Here is a 19,518-nt window from a genome sequence, read left to right on the forward strand (position 1 = left end):
AGGAGAAGGTATAGCACTTTCAATGTTGTAACCATTTGCTTGTACAAATGCAACAACTAACACCATTTGCTGTTTTGTACAATCAGAGCTCTGACACCGTACATAATCACACTTCCATACGAGGTGTCTGAGCAGCAGAAGAGGCTTGCATAGCTGTCAGTACAGTGATCTTAGATCAGCCCGACACTGAAATCCCATTAACCGCAAGGCAGTGCCATGATATGGTCAAGCCAAAACACACTGAAGCTTTTATTGTTCATGAATAATGTAAAGCAGATGAGAATAAGGGGGTGGACTGGGCTTGGAAAGGGCTGTGAGGGAAGAAGAAACCACCCCATAATGACCGAAAAAAGGAAATGTGTAATGACTGAGCTGAGCTGAATTGAATTGAACTGAATTAATTTGAATTGAACTGAACTGAACTGAACTGAACTGAACTGAACTGAACTGAACCAAGGGAAACAACAGGGTGCTTTCAGTGACGTAGAAGATGTGTTGGAGCTGCTAACAAAGCCAAGGGTCACTTTAGGAAGCCGGAGTCGGATCTGTGCCAGAGAGGGGCGGAAGGTGTTGACTAGATGCAAACGAGTTGGCCCCATTGAGGAGCGACAGTGAAGCAGATAACCCACTTTCCACCCGCCCAGAGAGGACCGCTTTATAAGGGCTTTCTCATTGGGCCCCAGGCACCTGAGCGTCACCAAAAATAACCCTCTCTGGGTCCTAATCCGGTGGGCTGTGGCTCCATGCCAGCATGCCCCCCCCCCCCCCCCCCCCCCCCCCCCCCCCCCCCCCCCCCCCGCCCCCTTAACAGCACCCCACACCACAGACTCCCCTGTACATCCTCTCTTCCTCTAAACAACTCATTCATACAACCAGGGCACCTCACATACAGCGGACCATATTCAGGGCTGTGTCAGCGGGGTCCATCAGGGAGAGGAAAATCAGTCAACTGTGAGGTTGAATTTTAGTACAGATGCTAGAAAATGTATTCAACATTTTTGTGTGTTAGATGATTTTTTTAAACCACAAGTAGGAAATAATGGAACCACATGATTAGGCTCCTTTAGACAAATTGTGAAGTAAATGCTTAAAAGAAATGAAACTCTGTCATGCTAAACAATCAGTTTATTGGACTATACCGCTCTGTTGGATATGTAACCAGTTCTGCTGCAAAGCCCATTCATGCACAAGCACAGGACTGGTTGATGTGCTCACTCTAGCACGCACACACACAAGCACTTGAGCACATCTCAATGCACACATACAGACATCTAGACACACAACAATCCCAACAGCCTCTGTTTTCAGAGTTTGTGGTCCCAGTGACACAAAATGAGGAGAGTGAGGGAAGATGCTGAGAGAAACAAAAAAAAAAAAAAAAAAAAACCAAAAGAGGTGCAAACCAGAAAAAGGACCTTTGCGTGCCGTGTGTATTTCACTTTTATGGCTGTCAGGCAGGCAGCGGAAACACTGTCTTGCAGCATGCTGTACAAGTTAGAGTCCTTGCTGAAAAGCTGCTTTCCTTTCTCAGAGACTGCATGCAGATTTACAGCTTGACAATAGTAACAGATCATAACGACAACGCAGCTCTCTAACGGCCCCAAGACATTTATTATACCGCAGTTGGCAGGTGGTGCTTCAGACAATATGGTTTATTCAATTCTGCTCATTCAGAGAGGACAGGATTTGATGCACCAAAAGTTAAATTTTTGGACCTAACAAGCCACAATTATGTAATCAATCAGCAAATCTTAAGAAACCTTGATTTGTTCTGAGTGCCACTGTTAAACCCACAGGAGGTTGCCAAAATTTTGGAATGATTATTATTATGATGGTGATCTAATAAGTACCAAGTTGTTTCCTCTCTGGAAACACACTCCACTCTTTCAAGTTGCATCTCAAAACAACCACCAGATCCGAGAGGAGGTAGGTTGTCATTCAGGCAGCCAGTCACCTTGGAAATATGTGCGGTGTTTTTGTCAAGTGGGAGGGACTAGTGCACATGTAGTTTAGGAGCATGTGGGGGGGTCAGGGTCCTGATTAGCAGGAATCATGGAAACATACCAGGCAAGTCTGGAGTGGGGGGGCAGCAAAACCAAAAGACCGTGTGGGTGGGAAACTGCAAGCAAATAATGGAAAAAGTAAATTAGATCCTGTCTCAAAATGCAGCATCATCGTCACCACAAGCACAAATTTGATCCAGCAATGGATTTTTTTTTCTAATTAGCAGCTGGTTGGCCCCAAGACATGTTACACAGGCCTTTTCATGTGATCAGGGGCTAATTTAAGGTCCTCTTGAAGAGGCTGCATGGCAGGTTGTCTTCATAAGCAGCCCATTTCCAAAACAAAGCGACTGTAATTATAATATGACATTAAACCAAGCTAAGCAGTGGCTGATGTAACACGGTATTTCAACTCCACCCATTTTAAGACAGCCGTGCTGTATGACCTTTACAAACAAAGCTAAAGGAATGCCCCGTTGATAATATTCAGCCTGTAGTGAGTTGTCAGCAGTTTTCTACATAGGAAATTGAAAGTGCTGAGGCAAGAGCGGCTAATGTCAGTCATGTTGGCCCTGTCATTCCTCAAGTGCCCTTTTGCCTTGTAAGCGATAGCCTGAGAAAGGGCAGCAATCTTATCATCCCGGGGAGCATACAGAGAAGAGAGGAGAGGGGACCCAGACCGCAGGGACTGATGCACGGGAAAGAACGAAGCACAGCACAACACAAACATCTGCAAACAGATGATGGTTTTGATAACAGATCAAGATATGTGACATAAGCAACCAAAAATATTTCAGAAATTCAACACTCAACATTCATCTGCAGAAGCAAGACGTGGCTATTTTGAGACAGGTTTTTATGATTAAAAAACCTAAAGTGGTAAAACGTGCAAAGATGGACAAACCAAGTGAAACCTTCCAAATTTAGTCCCTTTGGGCCTGTGATCAGTAAAAGCCATCTACTCACACACGCACACACAGAAAACACATGTTCCCCAGTTCCAATGTAACTATGGCCCAGGATATGTATCCAACTGTTGTGAGAGCAGCAGTATGCTTGGGGCTCTTTGGCATATCTCAAGTGGATGCTGTGTCAGTCCTGGGAACCCTAAATAAAGATAAACCTGCCGTTCCTGATGACTGCAGAGCACTGGGGTTGGGAAAGGGGCCATCAGATAGACACGGGGAGAGAGGGACGGTTTTACCAGGGGAGGGAGAGGACGCAAAGCCAGGCTGTAGTCGGTATCTGTGTGAGGATTAGCTGATATGACAGCCAGCGTCCCCTCCTTCATTGCAGTTTGTCCTGTTCCCACACAGCACTGGGACAAACAAGTGCACTAATGTCCTTTTATAGTAGCTTAGGTGTTTAGTTCAGCCGTCATAATGGAGGAGCCCTCCTCAAGATGTGAAACTTTAGAGAGTTTAACAGTACTGTTAGGACCACTGAGGATGAACCTATCGGAAACTGCTGCTGCTTCAACAAAATTAACTTGCAGGAATGTGCCACTGTCTCTCTTTGCTGCTGCTGTTGTTCTCTGTATCAGTCTGTCAGTCTGGCCTCATTCTCTCACATTTTCCTGAATTCTCTGTTGCTTATTACAGACGGTGTTATTGTTCTTCTGTCTCTGACAAATGTACTGTTGATATCTCAGTAAGGTTTCCTTTGGAAAAGATATATTTCAGTTTCGACTATAGTTACAGGAATCCTTCAAATCTTGTGAATTACACCGATTGAGCTCCACTCAAAGCAAATTCTTCAGTCAGACTAACCTGATCATGAACTTTTAGTCCAGTTAAACAACCTGGATTCAACAAAACAAATCCATTTAGCAGAAGAATTTTAGCCTTTTATGTTTTTGCAAACGACAGTGAGAAATCAATTCCCTCAGCACACCAGATGGCAATTTAGTAATTTTGTTCGTTTCATTTCAAATAATTCTTGAAAGATGTCTGTTGCTGAAAGACTCACATTATTGCTTAATTCAGATCAGTGATTTTTTAAAAAGATATGGTAAACATATGATGAATTTGAATTTGGTGTTGCCATAAGGAGTTAATATTGCACAAGCATCATTGGTCCTATCTGTACTAATTTGCTAAATACCAAATAGTGTTGAGGATATAGAGACATAACTGCATGAAAAACAGAGATGACTAACATAGTGTGCACATGGAAACAAATAATCCACTACAATATCCAGGTTACTTTGATGACATGTGAACTTTGAACACAAAGGTATGCATTACATAATTTGCTTATATCCACACATCATCTAGTGAGACATATGGATATGAAAGCTTAATTTTATTTGTCAAAATAATAAGATCAGGCAAACTGTCATATATTACCATCCCCACCAAATGCCCACTTAAATATAACAATCCTCATATAAGGATGGGCATTTATTGTGCATTTGTAGAAATATATTTTATATTTTGAGCTGATGGTTCTATTATTTTTTGGATGTGTATATGTACACATATAAAAATTCTAGATGACTAAAAATGAGATATACTCCAGCATATATTTGGAATACATATATGTAAATAATTCAATAGCTAACTCAGTAGTTCATTAAGTGACATGTCCAAAATGTATAAAAACATATATTTAAAAAAATACATGTCTTTACATATATAAAGAAATATATGTGCATGTATTTTTTTTTAAATAAGTGTATCTCTTCATTATCAGTTATCTTAAGAGAAGCTCATATTTTAAAATATACACTTCCTTTATTAATTACATTTGAATATATGCCATACCAAATGTATATCTGTGCCATTACTGTTACTACATGAAAGTGCATGCAGAGTATGTAATATATGAGAGTCCATATACAGTATGTCACCACGATAGATTGTTAAAATGTGTTTTTGTTTTATTGGTTTTGTTTTGTTTTGTTTTGTTTTGTTTTGTTTTTTAAATTTTGGGCTATATTATTATTTTGTTAGTACCATTTATTGTGTTCTGTATATAAGCTTAGATCTATGAATGAGTGACACTGTTTCACTACATCTCACTGGATTAATGGGGAAGTTATGAATTTTCTGATTGTTTTAATGAGGACTAGGTGCATGGACACGCTTGGGGCTTGGCTCAGTTTAGTCGTTAGAAAGAGTAGCAAGTGTGTTTTATGAATTGACTGTCTTTGGAAGATTCCCCCCACCATGAAATATGACAGTGCTCTGGTGTGTGTCCCACAGCAATCTCCATGGAGACTCTGATGTGTTTGGACCAAATACATTACCTACCTACCACCCATTTTCTTCCATCTTTAGCAACATTCACACAGACGACTGGAGGCCACAAATCTTCAAGGAAGAGCCTGGACCCACGAGTAACTCTGGCCATAGATAACCTGTGATAGCGTGTACGCATATCATCAAACAACAGCTAGCTTTGTAACCATATCCAGATGGCTGCTTCCCCTTACAACATGCTTCCCTCGCTCTCATTGGTGTAGCACTCCTCTTTCTCCTCTGTGGCCAGTGCTCATGTGGTTATGTCGAGAACCATCACAGCAGCGGAAGAAATGAGGGAATTCTCCTTTGGTGTGTGATGGACTGCTGTATCTTCCTCAGGAAATAAATTACATGATCACTTGACATGTAGCCAGCAAAACCATTCAAATGTAATGCGTCTCAGATGTGCCACAATTGGCTCATTTTTTTATTACAAAAAAAAAAAAAGCCCTCAATTTCAGTGTGATATTGATGATAAATAGAAACCTCACAGACATTATTTGAAGGAAAATTAATAACAATTTATATTGTAATATTTTTAAAAGAACACCCAGACATTTGTTTCCATCATGGCCATTGTTATTTGACTGGTCTTATTAAAGTGATGACAAGTGTTAAAAGTAAGCATAAAAACAAATAATTAAAACAGAAAAAAAATCTGATTATTGTTAATAATTAATTATTCTGAATTTTCTATTTTCTCATTATTGAGTTTTAGATATAGTCAGCATTTCTTACAAAATACCTTGGTAAGTAGCAGATTATCCTACTCTGTTCATTATTAATGAAGATCTCATCTATGGAAGCTCAAAAGCTGTGAAAGGGTGAAATGCTGCAGTTATGGCAACTTTTGGGATGCCCCCTTTCAACAGAGGGCACAATTGCAGTGCTTGTTTTCCACCAAAAGAGTGCAGCAGCGTGCTTTATCAAACTAACTTAGTTCAGTGAAATGATATCGAATGCCTCATTAAATATGATTGAACTATATTTGAAACTTCACAGCAACAGTTTTTGCTTTTATTTTTTATCTGCAAATCATCATTCATCAATCATTCAATAAAAAAAAAATAACAATAATTCTTTAAACTTATCCTGGCTGGATGATATTTAAGTGTCATGGATCACTGTCTTGCTACTTTGGCACTGCGGCTATTGGTGCCAGGATCACTAGTTTAACAGATCACAATCTTGCTACACTAGATCCAATGGCTACCATTTTGGATCACTATCTTGCTGCTCTGTGACATCAACATTACACACTGAGGCTGTATGCAACTGCTCAGACTGGCACGGTGTTGTGCTGGAAGGCCTCTGCACAAATGCACAATCTGGTTTGCCCTGTGAACAACGAACAATGCCTGTCTGTGTCAAAACAAGCTCTCATTGTTTCTGTCTCATAGGGTCTCCATTAAAACTTAAAACATGAAGCGTAACCTGAAAATTTTTTCTTCTTTGTCATCTGTTTTTGCTGATGCTAATATATTCAATGATTCAAATATTGGCTTTTCTGCATACCAGTCTTGTGTGCCTTATGAGAAAAGTCCGTCTATGCTGAGTCTTTTTTTCTAATACATGCAGTACCAATTAAAACCTAATATGAGAAGAATGGTTCTTCTTTAGGCACCTGTTTTCACATTATTATGGTTTAATTTTATTTTTATTTTTATTTTTTTTTTTTCAAACTAATGTGCATAGCCTATGCAAACAGGGATAGCTGAGGATAATGTGATGCATCTATTCATATCAAAGTGTCCACTCTGGCCTCTCTGATGAAATATAAACATGTATGTCTCAGAAATAGTTGACAAAACCCAAGGATGAACTGCATATGTGTGTCAGTTAGGGCTGTCCTTTTGGTTGAGCAAAACCCCTCCTGATTAATTGATTAATCATCCCCCCCGTCCTTCTGTCACTTTCATCAGTTAACTCTAAAACTATTTTAAACAAGAATCAGAGTTGATCCACAGATGCACCATTAAACACATTGTTTTCTTGCAAAGTTAAATGCTTCCAAGCTGCTTCCATACTTCAATGTCTCTTTTCTTCTGTGCAGACTGTCGTCATGTAATGTCTCCCTCACTCTTGGTAGCAAGAGACTTTGGTTTCCCCAGGGGTGGGAAACAATGCTTAGATACAGTGAAGGAAGTGATTGGTGACCCTCAGGGGCTTGGCGACACTGTTAGGAAAGTGCTTGGTGGATTAAATTGCCGCTCTTTCTCCATGCTCAGAACTTGGGGAGAAAAAACTTTGATTGCTCGCCAGAGAACCATAAACTGACCAGCTGAACACCACCTCTGGTCCTGTGATCCACTTCTGGTCATCTTCTCCTTTTTGTACGGCTATGGGGTTAGGAAGGGGATTATGGTGTCTCTTCTACTCCTCCATGGGCTGGGATGAAGGTTTTTCACCACTAGTGCAGCACATTATTGTTTGCCCCAGGATTTAACATTCCCCGCCTTTGGCTGTTCAGATGTTGGCCTCCATCTTGCTGGCCTGTGCGCTTTAACCTCAGCTTGCCTTCCTCTTGCTACAGTGGCTGAGTGTTGGTTTACAACACAAACATAAGTCAAAAACATCCCCTTCCTGTTTCCTGAGGGTGGTGGTTTTCCTCATTTTCTTGGGGGCTGGGTTTAAAGAGACCCTTGGTAGGGTCATAACATGTATCCTTAATATTGGACTTCTGAGCATCTCCCAGGCCTGGCAAGTTTAACCATAAAGCCCTGTCACTTGAAACAGCAAGTTCTGTAAGATGACCGCAGCCATGTACAGCTGTAGGATGAGGTCATTCACAACACAGATTTTCTCCCAGAGAGCCGGGTTTAGTGACCCTGAATTCAGCTGATGGCCTGTATCCTCCACCTGGTGAGCTACATGTAGTGTCATTTCATTTGATTTCATTTATTTGCAAGGACGCTGATATGGGAGGATGTTGAGATGGAGCAAGCGTTTGGATGAAGGCAATAGGCCATCAAAGTCTCTCGGGGTTCACCAAAAGTGCTGGATTTTAGCGATGTACAAGGGTTCATCAAAGAATACATTCAGAGATAATAATCTTTAAAAGGATCATTCAATTTTTGGCATGTTTTTTCACTAATTTTTTCCCATCATGCTGATGAATTACTTCTATAGAGAAGTAACTGTTACTTCACTATAGATCTTTCTGAACTTCTCATTTTGCATGGCTCTCAATACACCCCAGTGGAGCCTAAGGGAAACAGAAGATTTTAAGCCAAAAACATGTGCTGTCAGCTCAGTAACATTAATACTGCAGTTACATGTCTAAATAACTGATGCTGAATAATTTTTATGCAATATTTCAGCTATAATAGTCCACTTTCTGGCATTGCTCAAACATTTCCTTATTAATATTTGACCTCTTCTTTGACTTTGGGCCAGGATCGTTTAAGTCTTCACCAGCAGGTGTCACTCATACTTTGTTGATTAGTCAACAACTGAGCAACATGCTGCAAATCTCAGACAGCAGATGTAAACCAAATTTTGGTCCGCTGAGAGACAAATTTTATGCTGTGAGATTTCTAATTAGTTGGGAGAGAACTTGAACCAGGGTATCAGGGCACACTCCAGGAGCCACACCTGCCAGTAGTGCCTACAGGAAAGTACCTGCAGACGATCCCGACAGCTCACCTTGACACAGCCTGACAAAAGGTGCACAAGGTGCAGGGTCAAGTACAACGCCTGATCCTTCAGGTTTTGCCGTTGCAACTCTTGGCAACACAAACTGGTTTTGGGAGTGTGAGGTCCCAACTTGCTGCACGAAATCAAGGAAACTCTTTAAAATAACAACAAAAAGGAACCTAAAACAAAACTACATTAATTTCAAGAGTCCACACATTATTGAACATTTGTTCATGCTTCCATATTGTTAAAATGTGACATTTACGACTTTTGATTTTGCTTTAATGAAACCCAAATTAAATGCGAAATGAAGTAGTTTGGCCCTGCCAGTCAGATAGGGCTAATGTTGAGATGGATGAAAACCTATTAAATTTCATCACAACTGTATACTTCGGCAAAATAATGTGATTATCTGCTATATAATTGCGATGTAGCAAAGGTAATTTACCAAATCATCAGCCTATACATCACACTGTAAATGCACAACAAACTGTTTGTTGTCTCACCAGGTTAACAGACTGTAAATGAAGACATGACAGAACATTGTTTTACAATCTGTATTGGCAATCACTCAGCATGTGTATAGATACAAATTTATTTTAATTCAATGCTCCATGTCAAATATAGAGTTCAGCAGGCACTCTGAGATATAAACAGTCCAGGTGTATCTCAGTAATCCTCAGCTCAACTCCTCTTTCCATCCATGATTGTGGGAAAGAATATGACTGAAACTACAAGTTAGAAGCATCATCAAAATGGTGGACTGAGAGCAAAATGTTCTTTATCCCTCAGTCTCTCATGGTGCCCAGCCTCTCCAGCTGATATCACTCTGCACACTTCTCTCCACCACACTCTTCTCTCACTGTCATCCTCACAGTCTCTTCTTCATTTTGCCCTTCTTGTTGGCACCCCGTCCAAAACCAGACCTCTTCATCTCAGTGAGCCGCTGTCTGTTCTTGCCACGGAGCTTCTGCAGGCCTCCACTCTGCAAGAACTGCTGCTTCTGTTGTTTCTTGCGCTGCTTCAGGATCTGCTCGTTTGACTTCAGCTCTGAGCGCACTCTCTTACCGCCGGGCGTCCACTGTGATCCCGCAGGGCCCTTGAAGTGAGGACCTCGCCGACCTCGACCACGACCTGGAAGAGGGACAATAGAAAACTCAGTATCAAGTTGCTACATGTAGTAATAACCAGAGCTGAAAATCATGAATATGCATCGGAGAGAATTACCAGGTCATCAATAACAGGTTTTAATATTATTTCCTACTTAGGTTAAAAATTAAGATGAAAAAGTAACACTAACTTTGCAGGTTGAAGAATAGGGAGCGGGATTTACAATTATTTGATTACAACAACTGTAACTGTCATTCATGAGCAAAACAATTAGACACCAGATCATTTCAAAGCTGAATTGTTTTTAGAATATCCTGAACAATATATGAAAGGGGAACCTGCCCTTGTAAATTATGGACGCATGCATAATATTAAACATTTTAAAATGAAGGTTGATTATAGCCTATTATTACAAATGCTTCAAATTACACTTTGCAAAATTGACATTTAACTTAATACCCTTTGGCTTTCTGAGGTAATGACTGTTTCCCATAGATTTCATTAATGGTTATTTATTTTACCAAGGTATGTGGTCAGATTTAATGCATTACATTTTGAAAGCAACCTCCTTCTTCTCCAAAAAAAAAGAGTAAAGTTAAGATTAACGGTGCACTCTCACCTCTTCCTCCTGTTCCTCCATCTGAGTCTGACCCTCCATCATCCACCTTGTACTTTTTCTTCCACTCCTCATAACTGACATACCGTCAAGGTTGTAATGCAGCGGCAAAACACAGTAGCAGTGTGGTAGTAGAGAGATACATTTGTATGTGTAGTATTTCATTAACAGTGGTGATATTAAAAAGAAACACTCTGTTGTCTTTATTGCACGGTATCTGCTCATTGTGCCAGAAAGGATACAAGTTCCTCTTATTCTTGCTGCTGACCACCTGGCCACTCTCTGTTTTTATCTTCTTGTTCGGCTCTTCCTTTCCAGTGTCTTTGACGAAACGCTTCCTCTTGCGGTCCCTGCACAGTGATAGAATGGGAGATATTAAATCATGGTCTAACATGCTGTGAAATCTGCCAGGGTGTAACTTTTACGTGTGTCTGTGTGTATGTGAGAACCAGAGAGAGAAAAGAGATGTGAATGAGTGAGTGCGATTTCTTACCATTTCAGCATTTTTTTGTGCTGGTTCAATCGGTCTCCCTCGTCTCCCATGAGGTCGAGGACAGCGGCAGAGGCTTGCTGTTCAAAAGCGGTGCCCTCTCCTCCCAGGCTCAGCCTTTTGATACAGAACACAGGTTATAAAACCCTATACTACTTTCCCATTGTTTGATCTAATATCTTGTCATTCATATTTTGGTGTCCTTACCCTCTCTCAGAGTTGAAGTCTTTGGGTCTGTAGGGAATATAATATTCCTCATCTTTGCCCATTTGTCTGCTCTTTTTGCTCTTTGGCCTTTTTTCCTCACCATCCTCTTGTGGCCCTCTCCTCTTTCCACCGACCACCTCTGAGAATACCCCCTGGTGGAAAAATAGAGAATTACAACACACCCTTAGGTTGAGATTTAAAATACTGAAAATCAACTACAACACATATTATTAGCTTAACAGGAGAAGGTAATAAAATTAATCAAATTTAAGACAGCTTTCTATTCAAATAAACACTGCAGTTTAGATAGATAAGTTCCATATATTTGGTCTAGTGCAAAGGTACATTTTAAGTAGTAATATGGCAGGTTACTAAAGGACCATACCAGTGATTTTGAATGTTTGGTCCATTTACTACAACTTACCATAACACACTGTAACACACCCTTTTGCAAATCATGTGGAGGTGCAAAGGATTTTACAACAAATAATCCCTTGATTTTTATATAGGAATTTTTCATTGAACAGCCACCTTATAATTTTCTGCTTCCGCGGCCAACAGTCATCAACATTCATAAACCACAGAACTCTTAATTGGCTGTGTAAAGCAAACATTTCCCTAGGGACTATTTTCCAGTGAGGAGGGACGATTTCCCTCCATTTTGTTACGGTGATGGAATACTGGTGTGAAGAAAGTTTGAAGTCTCTGAAAGTTCATTTTCATGTCATAGTGGAATGAATGGAAACCAATGGCTGGCTAAAAGGTAGGAAAAATTATAATAAAACTAAAATAAAACTTCATGCTTTGGGAAAAGACTGGCAGAAACGTGCAGTGTATACATTTTGCAGACGTATGTGTTAGTATTAAGAGTAACAGGGTTAATTAATGGGTTAATTATATAGGGTTAATGGGAGGTTTAAATTCTAATAGGCATTTTCTCAACAGTTAGGGGGAGCAAGAGCCTATAAAGACAAGCATGAGAACTAGATGGGTAAATAAATCCAACTTTATCACAATTTTATGATTTTTATGGCCTAATATTTATCCAATTGAATTTGAGACATGTTAGGGCTTTACAAGCACCTGTAGACACTCTATGCTATGTATTTATCAGAGTTTGTATACAAGATTGAGTGTGTACAAAGTAAACTGTCCTTTATCCCTATTAATTTGCCACTTAGATCACTTTAATCCACTTGCCAGTTTAATCAAAGCACATACAACTGATCAAAAGGAAACAAAATCAAAAACCCCTTTTAGCCCTTTGTCGCTTTCTTGGGGGTACATGAACAGTTGTGGATGACATTCCCTCATCAACTTCAGATTGATCGCCTTATCAGGACAGCAGTAACATAACTTGAACACATTAAATTCTTACCGTCAGATCCTCCTCCTCCTCCTCGTCTGATGAGTGAATGGAAGTGTGTTTGGGAAGGCTGAAGGTCTGCTGCTGCCTGTTCTCTGCAACCAGGTCGTCCTTCTTTTTGCTGAACTTGTCCACCAGTCGTGTGTCCTTGGAACGCTTGGCCCGCATCACCTCACTGGCTGTTGTCTTATTGTTGGAGTTTATCTCAAAAATAGTCTAAAAGGCGAGAAAACACTTCATGTTTCAACATAGCATAAGCAGAGGATTCCAACACCGAGATCAGTTTCAGTCGGTTCAACAGGATTTAATCACAAGAGGTAACCAAAACTCACTGATTTGGATTTGTAGCCTTTGATGGCATCAACTATTTGGAGGCGCTCCAGCTCCATTTTCTCCAAGCCTGAAGCTAAAACAAAGTCAACACAAGTTTTGTTAAAGACATCACATCTAATTAAATGCTGTTGCCAACTGTTGTCTGAGCATCATTATCACCATCTTCACAATGTTCAGCCTCATCCAAACTGACCTAGAAAAGGATGAACAGCCATGTTGGACAGATCTGTGTTTTTGGCTCGTCTGATGGACTCAGTTGAGGGGTTTGGACGGGATTTGATGTACTGCTTGTAGGCATTCTCTGAGACACGATGCAGGTTCTGCAGATCCAAGGAGCTGTCGTGAGCTGTTATCAACTGGGAACTTTCATCATCCAGGATGCTTTGGGGGACCCGACCAAACACGCCATCTAAATCTGGAGAAGGTGACGTTTGGATCAGAGTTGAAGTGAGACAGTAGAGAATAATGAAATTCAATCAACCTCAATTAAAGACCTGACCATCTTTCTGTGAAGTCTACCTGCTGTGTGTTCAGGTGTGGCCAACTGAATGGGCCTGCCGAGGAAGAGGTGGAGGTCATAGACAAAAGGTACTTCATCTGGACACACCATACTGTAGGCTGTACCGCTGCGCCCCGCACGTCCCACACGACCTGACAGAGAAACACAGGGGTGGAGCGATGACCACATTATAGTCAAATCAGGCATATCACTTTTCCATTATCCAAAAAAACAGTTAAAATAAATAAATAAATGTTACAGTAAAAGAAGATACCACTTGTGAAGGGAAATCCTATGTTCATATAATCATGTTTGCTTATTCTTAATCTTATGCCATGTTTAACGCCAAACATTTTATTGCTTGAATAGGTTCCACAAATGCATATGTAACAGAACAAAGGCAGTACCATAAAATGTTTTCCCTTTTTGTAACCGAGTGTGAGTTATTGTTAACTGTACAGCTTCAAAGAGGCCAGGGCAGATGGTCCGTGGGAAAGAGGAGGTGGAAAGCTACCAAGTGTAAGCAAGTGTGTACATAGCAAACAGCCTTGGCCTGCTGAAAAATCAACAGAGCAGGAGATACCAGATAAGAATGAGACACAGAAAGAGAGCTTAAAGAGAATCTTCTGCCCACTGTTTGGGGTGCACTTGCAAGTTTGACTTCCTGTGTGCCATGCTCTGAGCGTTAATAAAGTGTGACAATATTGTGTATTTTGTAAAATGTATTTTTGTCTTGTTCCTCACTGTTGTCAGAGTGGAACTATAAATAATTGCCACAACAACACTGTAACACGATACAAATGTCATTTTGGTATTTTTTACTGTGTGAAAATACTGTGAATACTTGAGATTGCACTGACAGTTAATTAGGCTCTGTTTGATCTGCTGGAACAGTTTACTAAATTCATCACAAGCTGTACATGTCTGATGGCTTAAATCCAGATGTTTATATTGGTTTAGACCACCTACCAACTCTGTGCAAGAAGAGCTTGGCCTTGGAGGGGAAGTTGTAGTTAATGACATTGTCTAGCATTGGGATGTCAATACCACGAGCCGCAACATCTGTCACAATCAGCACCATGGCCTTCCTGTGCACAAACTTCCCAATGTTGATCTTCCTGGCAGTCTGGTCCAGGGCACTGTAAATGTAGGCACACTCCACGTCTTCTGATTGCAGTAGCTGGACGTAAACACAAAAGAAGGTCAACTTCTCTGAAACACCAAGCTGATATTGTACACATTTATTACACATCTGTAAAAACTACAGAGTCTTGCTCAACTGTGTTGTTTATGCGAGTTACTAAACTGTCCATCAAGCTTTTTTAACCAAAGCTACTTAAAACATTGTCAGTAAAAAAATAAGTAAAACCCAAAGCCCACACAAGAGGACACTGGTGTAATTCTGGTGGTGTTAGCTCACCTCTTTGAGGTACTCTACATGGTGTTTGGTGGCAGCAAAGACCACTGTCTGCTCCTGAGGCTTCACCACGTTCCTCAGCAGGTGGAGCAGCAGCGCCGGTTTGTCGTCCGGACGCAGATGGAAGAACGACAGCTGGATGAAGACAGAGGAAATTAAAAGATTTTGGAAAGGTGACACATATAAAACATGAACCAAATGGACAAATATAGCCACTCTAAAGATTGCACAATTTCTCAATTATGTCCAGTGTCTGTAAAGTTAGCCAGGGTATCAGTTTGGTTCAATCAATAATCCATTGCACATGTTGTATGTTGAAATAATGCTATTCCATGAATGCACAAAACCACAATCACAGCAGTTGTTTCACATTATTTTACTAAAGCAAGTGAGTAAAACACACAACTACTTTAATGAGGTGCCTGCATGCATAAAAACCAAAGATTCAACAGCTAAGAAGGCTTAATCAGGGTTAACCTTACACCAGATAAAACTGACAAAGACATCTTAGCTGAATAAAACATTTACCAATGTCTCAATAAATCAAGCTATCGAATTGGAGCTACGGGTGTGTGGCTGCTTGCCTCCTCTCACTTTCATGGGATACATCAAAGGACCACAACAATACTTATGGAAAATTTAGTCCAACTACTACAACTCATGTCTACTTTGATCAGTTCTGTCATGATGTAGTTGAGGACTCCCTTTACCTTGATCTGGTCGCTGATCTTAGAATCCACATCCAAACGAATCAGCACCGGCTCTGTCAGCCCTGTAAATAAAACAATATTTGCTTGGCCTATATGCTCATCATCAATATGCACATTATTAAAGAAGATGGGCTTCCTGCTGGTCATTTAAAGAGATCAGCATTACTTGAGGTGCTAATAGACGGCATGAATCTACACAACAAGCAAAACAAAAGGAAAAGCCTGCAGCTGTGCAGTTTACAGCCATTTACGGAGGGTTAGGGTTTGGTCTTACCAGCTCTGGCAAACTCCACCAGTAGCTTGGGCAGAGTGGCAGAGAACAGCAGAGTCTGCCTGGTGTCTGGAAGCCTCCGGATGATCTCCTGAAGCTGCTCAGCGAAACCCATTTCAAACAACCTGAGCCATGACAGAACGTTGACACATTTTACACACATGCACAGTTGAATCCATTGCATACAATGAAAATATAACAACACATGTCTTACCTGTCGGCCTCGTCAAACACCACATATTCTACACTCTGCAGCTTCAGGTTCATGTCCTTGATAACGTGCATGAGACGACCAGGGGTACCGATGATTCTGGGTAAAGAAAACAGAAATTAGAAACAGAACACCATGGGACCCTAACAAACAAAACTCCACTTCTGTTTACACTTACATGTCAGGATTTTCATGAAGCGCAGCAAACTGATCATCCATTCTGGAAAAAAAGGCCACAACATTTAAATCTCTTCCTACGTAAAGGGTCAACAGCAAAGATTTTAGATTTCAACAAAAAAAAATAAAAGCTGAGGAAAATTGCAGTGTCACACACCTGTCTCCACCGAGGATCAAGGCAGTCTTCAGGCCAGTGAACTTCCCCAACTGCAACACACAAGGAACACAAACAAGCCCAAATAAACTACACACCATTACAGGAAGTAGGAAATGGACACATGCCCCTGCCACATTCAATATCCTGACTAATGCTTGTACCAAGTTTAATCAATTTGGGTGAAAATAAGCTGCTTTTCAATCCAAAAAATAAATAAAATAATTCATTGTGTTGTATTTGGGTGGTCCAAGAACAAATTTTTACCAAGTTACCAAATTTGGTGTTGACTGGGACTACCTGCACCTACAAGAAACGTGGCCTCTTAAATCTGTACATGCTGCTACATGTTTGGAGTGCCTTTCTGGACAAGGTTTAATAGTTCAATGCTAATTTTTCAAACACATGTTGGTATACAAGATGTCATAATTATTTTATAGATCATACATACTCTCACTAATCAGAAGCAATGTTCTCATTTTGCCTTGTGTCCATTGGAGCATGTGCACCAAATTTCAGAAAATTTCAGCAACTGTGTGAAAATAGTGGTTCCCTCATGGTTAAGCCCCAGGGTCGTGAATAATGCATGAGCAACAACGTAAGAGCAACAAAGTGCGAACATTAATCAGCCTGCTAATATGACACCGTACCTCTTTCGTGAACTTCATAGTCTGCAAGGCCAGCTCTCTGGTGGGGGACAGGATGAGGGCCCGGGCTCCTGTTTGGGCCTGCGGAGCCTTCAGCTTCTCAAACATGGGCACCAGGAAGGCGGCCGTCTTACCGCTCCCAGTCCTCGCCATGGCAACTACATCCTTACCATCCAGAATCACCGGGATAGTCTGGAGCAGGGAATGGAAGAATTGGGCACTGAAATACCGTGAAAATATTTGATGTATAAGATGATGATGCTGTGTCTTTGACTAACCTTCCTCTGGATTGGAGTGGGGACTTTGTAACCCTTCTTCATGACCCCTTTAAAAACTGGGTAACTGAGACCTGCAATCAGATGTAAGGTTGTCATTCAACACTGTCTATAAAGCAAACAGCACCCTGACTTTACTTGCACTCAGGGGGGGCGTTTGCAGCTCCAAGATTCAAGATTCAATGCATTTATTAGTATTTCAATGACACACTGCTTGGAAACTGTCTTGTTGTGTGCTAGGATAAACAAAACAACAACAATATACAACAAATACACCAAAATAGGATGACATAAACCTGCAGACAGCATCCCGCTAAAGGAAAAAGTGATAATGTATTAAAAACTGCTAGAAGTCATAGCCTGGCTTGATGGTAAGGAGTTTAGAGGCATCACTGCCCCAACATAGGTATTAATAAGGAAGTGGGAAGTTCTGCTACATCGCAATACTGAACATTATGATACCTCACAACCTTTATCCTGACAACAAGGGGGCAACTGGTGATGTGCAGAAAGGTTGATATGTGGTCACTGATCATCTCAAATCATTTAAGACTTTCAGTTGATGTACAACTAGTGGGAAACTGCACATGAAGACTGATCTCTGCACCGCCTCTCACCCATGGACTGGAAACCTCCAGACTTCTTCTTCTTCTTGTTCTGGGCCCTGACCAGCTCCCTGGTGTCCGGCTCCACATCTGACAGGCAGTCTGACGAGGCAGGGAAGCGAGGTAGCTTCCTGCCAATCTGTCAATCAAATAAAACACACAAATTTGTCAACAGCATGATAGGGACACCAGTAGAGACCATATCCACAGCTATCAGTGTGTATTTTGAACCCGCCCAGCACCATGTCATACAGTACATAGGCTAGTTTCACTAAGTGCTACCACTCGTGGTTGAACGTCCGTCGAGCAAAATAAACACATAATTGGTATTCTTCTGAAACACTGGCTATCCTTACATTATCATCGTCCTTAATTTCGGCAGCAAGTTCGAAGTCTCCAGCATCTGAGTCCACCTCCGGGTCTCTGCTGGCCGTGTGCCTCTTTTTCTTCGTCAGTTTCTTCTTCCTCTGACCCATGTTTCACTGCCTCTGACTCTTGTAACCGTGAACAATACGCTTAAATTAGTGGTGATAAAATTAAACACAAACACAAACACACATGCAAGTGTTTAAACGACTTCGACTGAACTCAACACACAACAACACGGGAGGCAGACATGTTTGAAACACGTGTGAATCTCGTTCGCGTATTTTGTCCGTCCCACCCGAATTTCGGGAAGACTCGCCTTTACTCTGCCTCTGATTGGCTAACCCAAAGCTGACGCCACCCTATACATACGTTTAACCAACCTAACAAACGAAAGGAACGAGTGGCAGCGACTTTAAGCCAATCAGAGGAAGAGTAGGGGCGGGTTTTACCGGAATACGGGTGGGGAAAAAAATCTCGCATCTCGTTCGCTTTGTTTGATGGCTGTCCAGGTCCAACTTCAGAGCTCATTACCGCCACCTGCTGTATTGGAGTGTCAAGGTAGATCGATCGATAGATTGATAAGAGTGTAATAAACACCTTATTCTCCACTATTGTGTTTATATGTCTGAGAAAATATATTAAACACACATGCATTATTTTTATACCTTTCTCAGTTGATTTTTAATGACACCTATAAAATTCTTCAAAGGGAGGAGAAATTCAAAGGCAGTGGAGGTGTATAATCCATTTGTCGTTTTCATATTTGCATTCAAGTCCATACAGGTATTAAATAAAGCATTTCAACAGAGGTAGGAATTAAATAATTAGGCAATAAAGGATTGAAGCAAGAGTAGAGACTTAATTAAATCCTACTTAAAAGTGTGATCCCTGTTTTTACTATACTTCCAAAATTAAAACTTATTTTCCAGTTATTTTAAGTACATTGCAGTCTACAATGGCCCAGCCTCACCCAGTTTAAAAGTATAACGTTTTATTATTCCAGTAATAATCCGCGGTATCAGTCACTGTCGATTCTCTCTGTGTCCTGATGCTAGCTGCATGATGTGGAGAGGTGATGAGATAATTTTACTATCTCAGCCCTTGCTCATAATGCTGTGACACTCAGCCATGCAGAATAATTAACTTCACTTTTCTTCGGCCATTGTAGATTGTGTAA

At 40.9% G+C, this 19,518-nt stretch overlaps 1 protein-coding gene across 1 annotated transcript; it reads right to left on the reverse strand.

Annotated features, from left to right (window-relative positions):
* Positions 1-9,427: 9,427 nt before the first annotated feature.
* ddx54 (DEAD (Asp-Glu-Ala-Asp) box polypeptide 54) lies at positions 9,428-18,619 on the reverse strand. The gene is made up of 20 exons (XM_030066028.1): positions 18,329-18,619; positions 17,985-18,111; positions 17,371-17,441; positions 17,096-17,284; positions 16,449-16,498; positions 16,293-16,334; positions 16,118-16,213; positions 15,907-16,028; positions 15,633-15,694; positions 14,926-15,057; positions 14,475-14,685; positions 13,526-13,657; positions 13,200-13,421; positions 13,006-13,079; positions 12,686-12,889; positions 11,308-11,459; positions 11,104-11,217; positions 10,853-10,960; positions 10,614-10,687; positions 9,428-10,018 (listed from the first exon to the last, which is right to left on the reverse strand). The coding sequence occupies exons 1-20, from the start codon at positions 18,446-18,448 to the stop codon at positions 9,756-9,758; spliced, it is 2,565 nt and encodes an 854-aa protein (XP_029921888.1). The 5' UTR covers positions 18,449-18,619; the 3' UTR covers positions 9,428-9,755.
* Positions 18,620-19,518: the final 899 nt, after the last annotated feature.

Source organism: Myripristis murdjan, chromosome 12 (genome assembly GCF_902150065.1).
Source record: "Myripristis murdjan chromosome 12, fMyrMur1.1, whole genome shotgun sequence".
Lineage (NCBI taxonomy): Eukaryota > Metazoa > Chordata > Actinopteri > Holocentriformes > Holocentridae > Myripristis > Myripristis murdjan.

Excerpts from the sequence above, each read along its gene's own strand:
- ddx54 (XM_030066028.1), bottom strand. The coding sequence starts at position 18,448 with ATGGGTCAGAGGAAGAAGAAACTGACGAAGAAAAAGAGGCACACGGCC. Across the intron at positions 18,112-18,328 it reads AAATTAAGGACGATGATAAT|ATTGGCAGGAAGCTACCTCG; the intron begins GTAAGGATAGCC and ends TTTGATTGACAG. Across the intron at positions 13,658-14,474 it reads GCTCTTCTTGCACAGAGTTG|GTCGTGTGGGACGTGCGGGG; the intron begins GTAGGTGGTCTA and ends TTTCTCTGTCAG.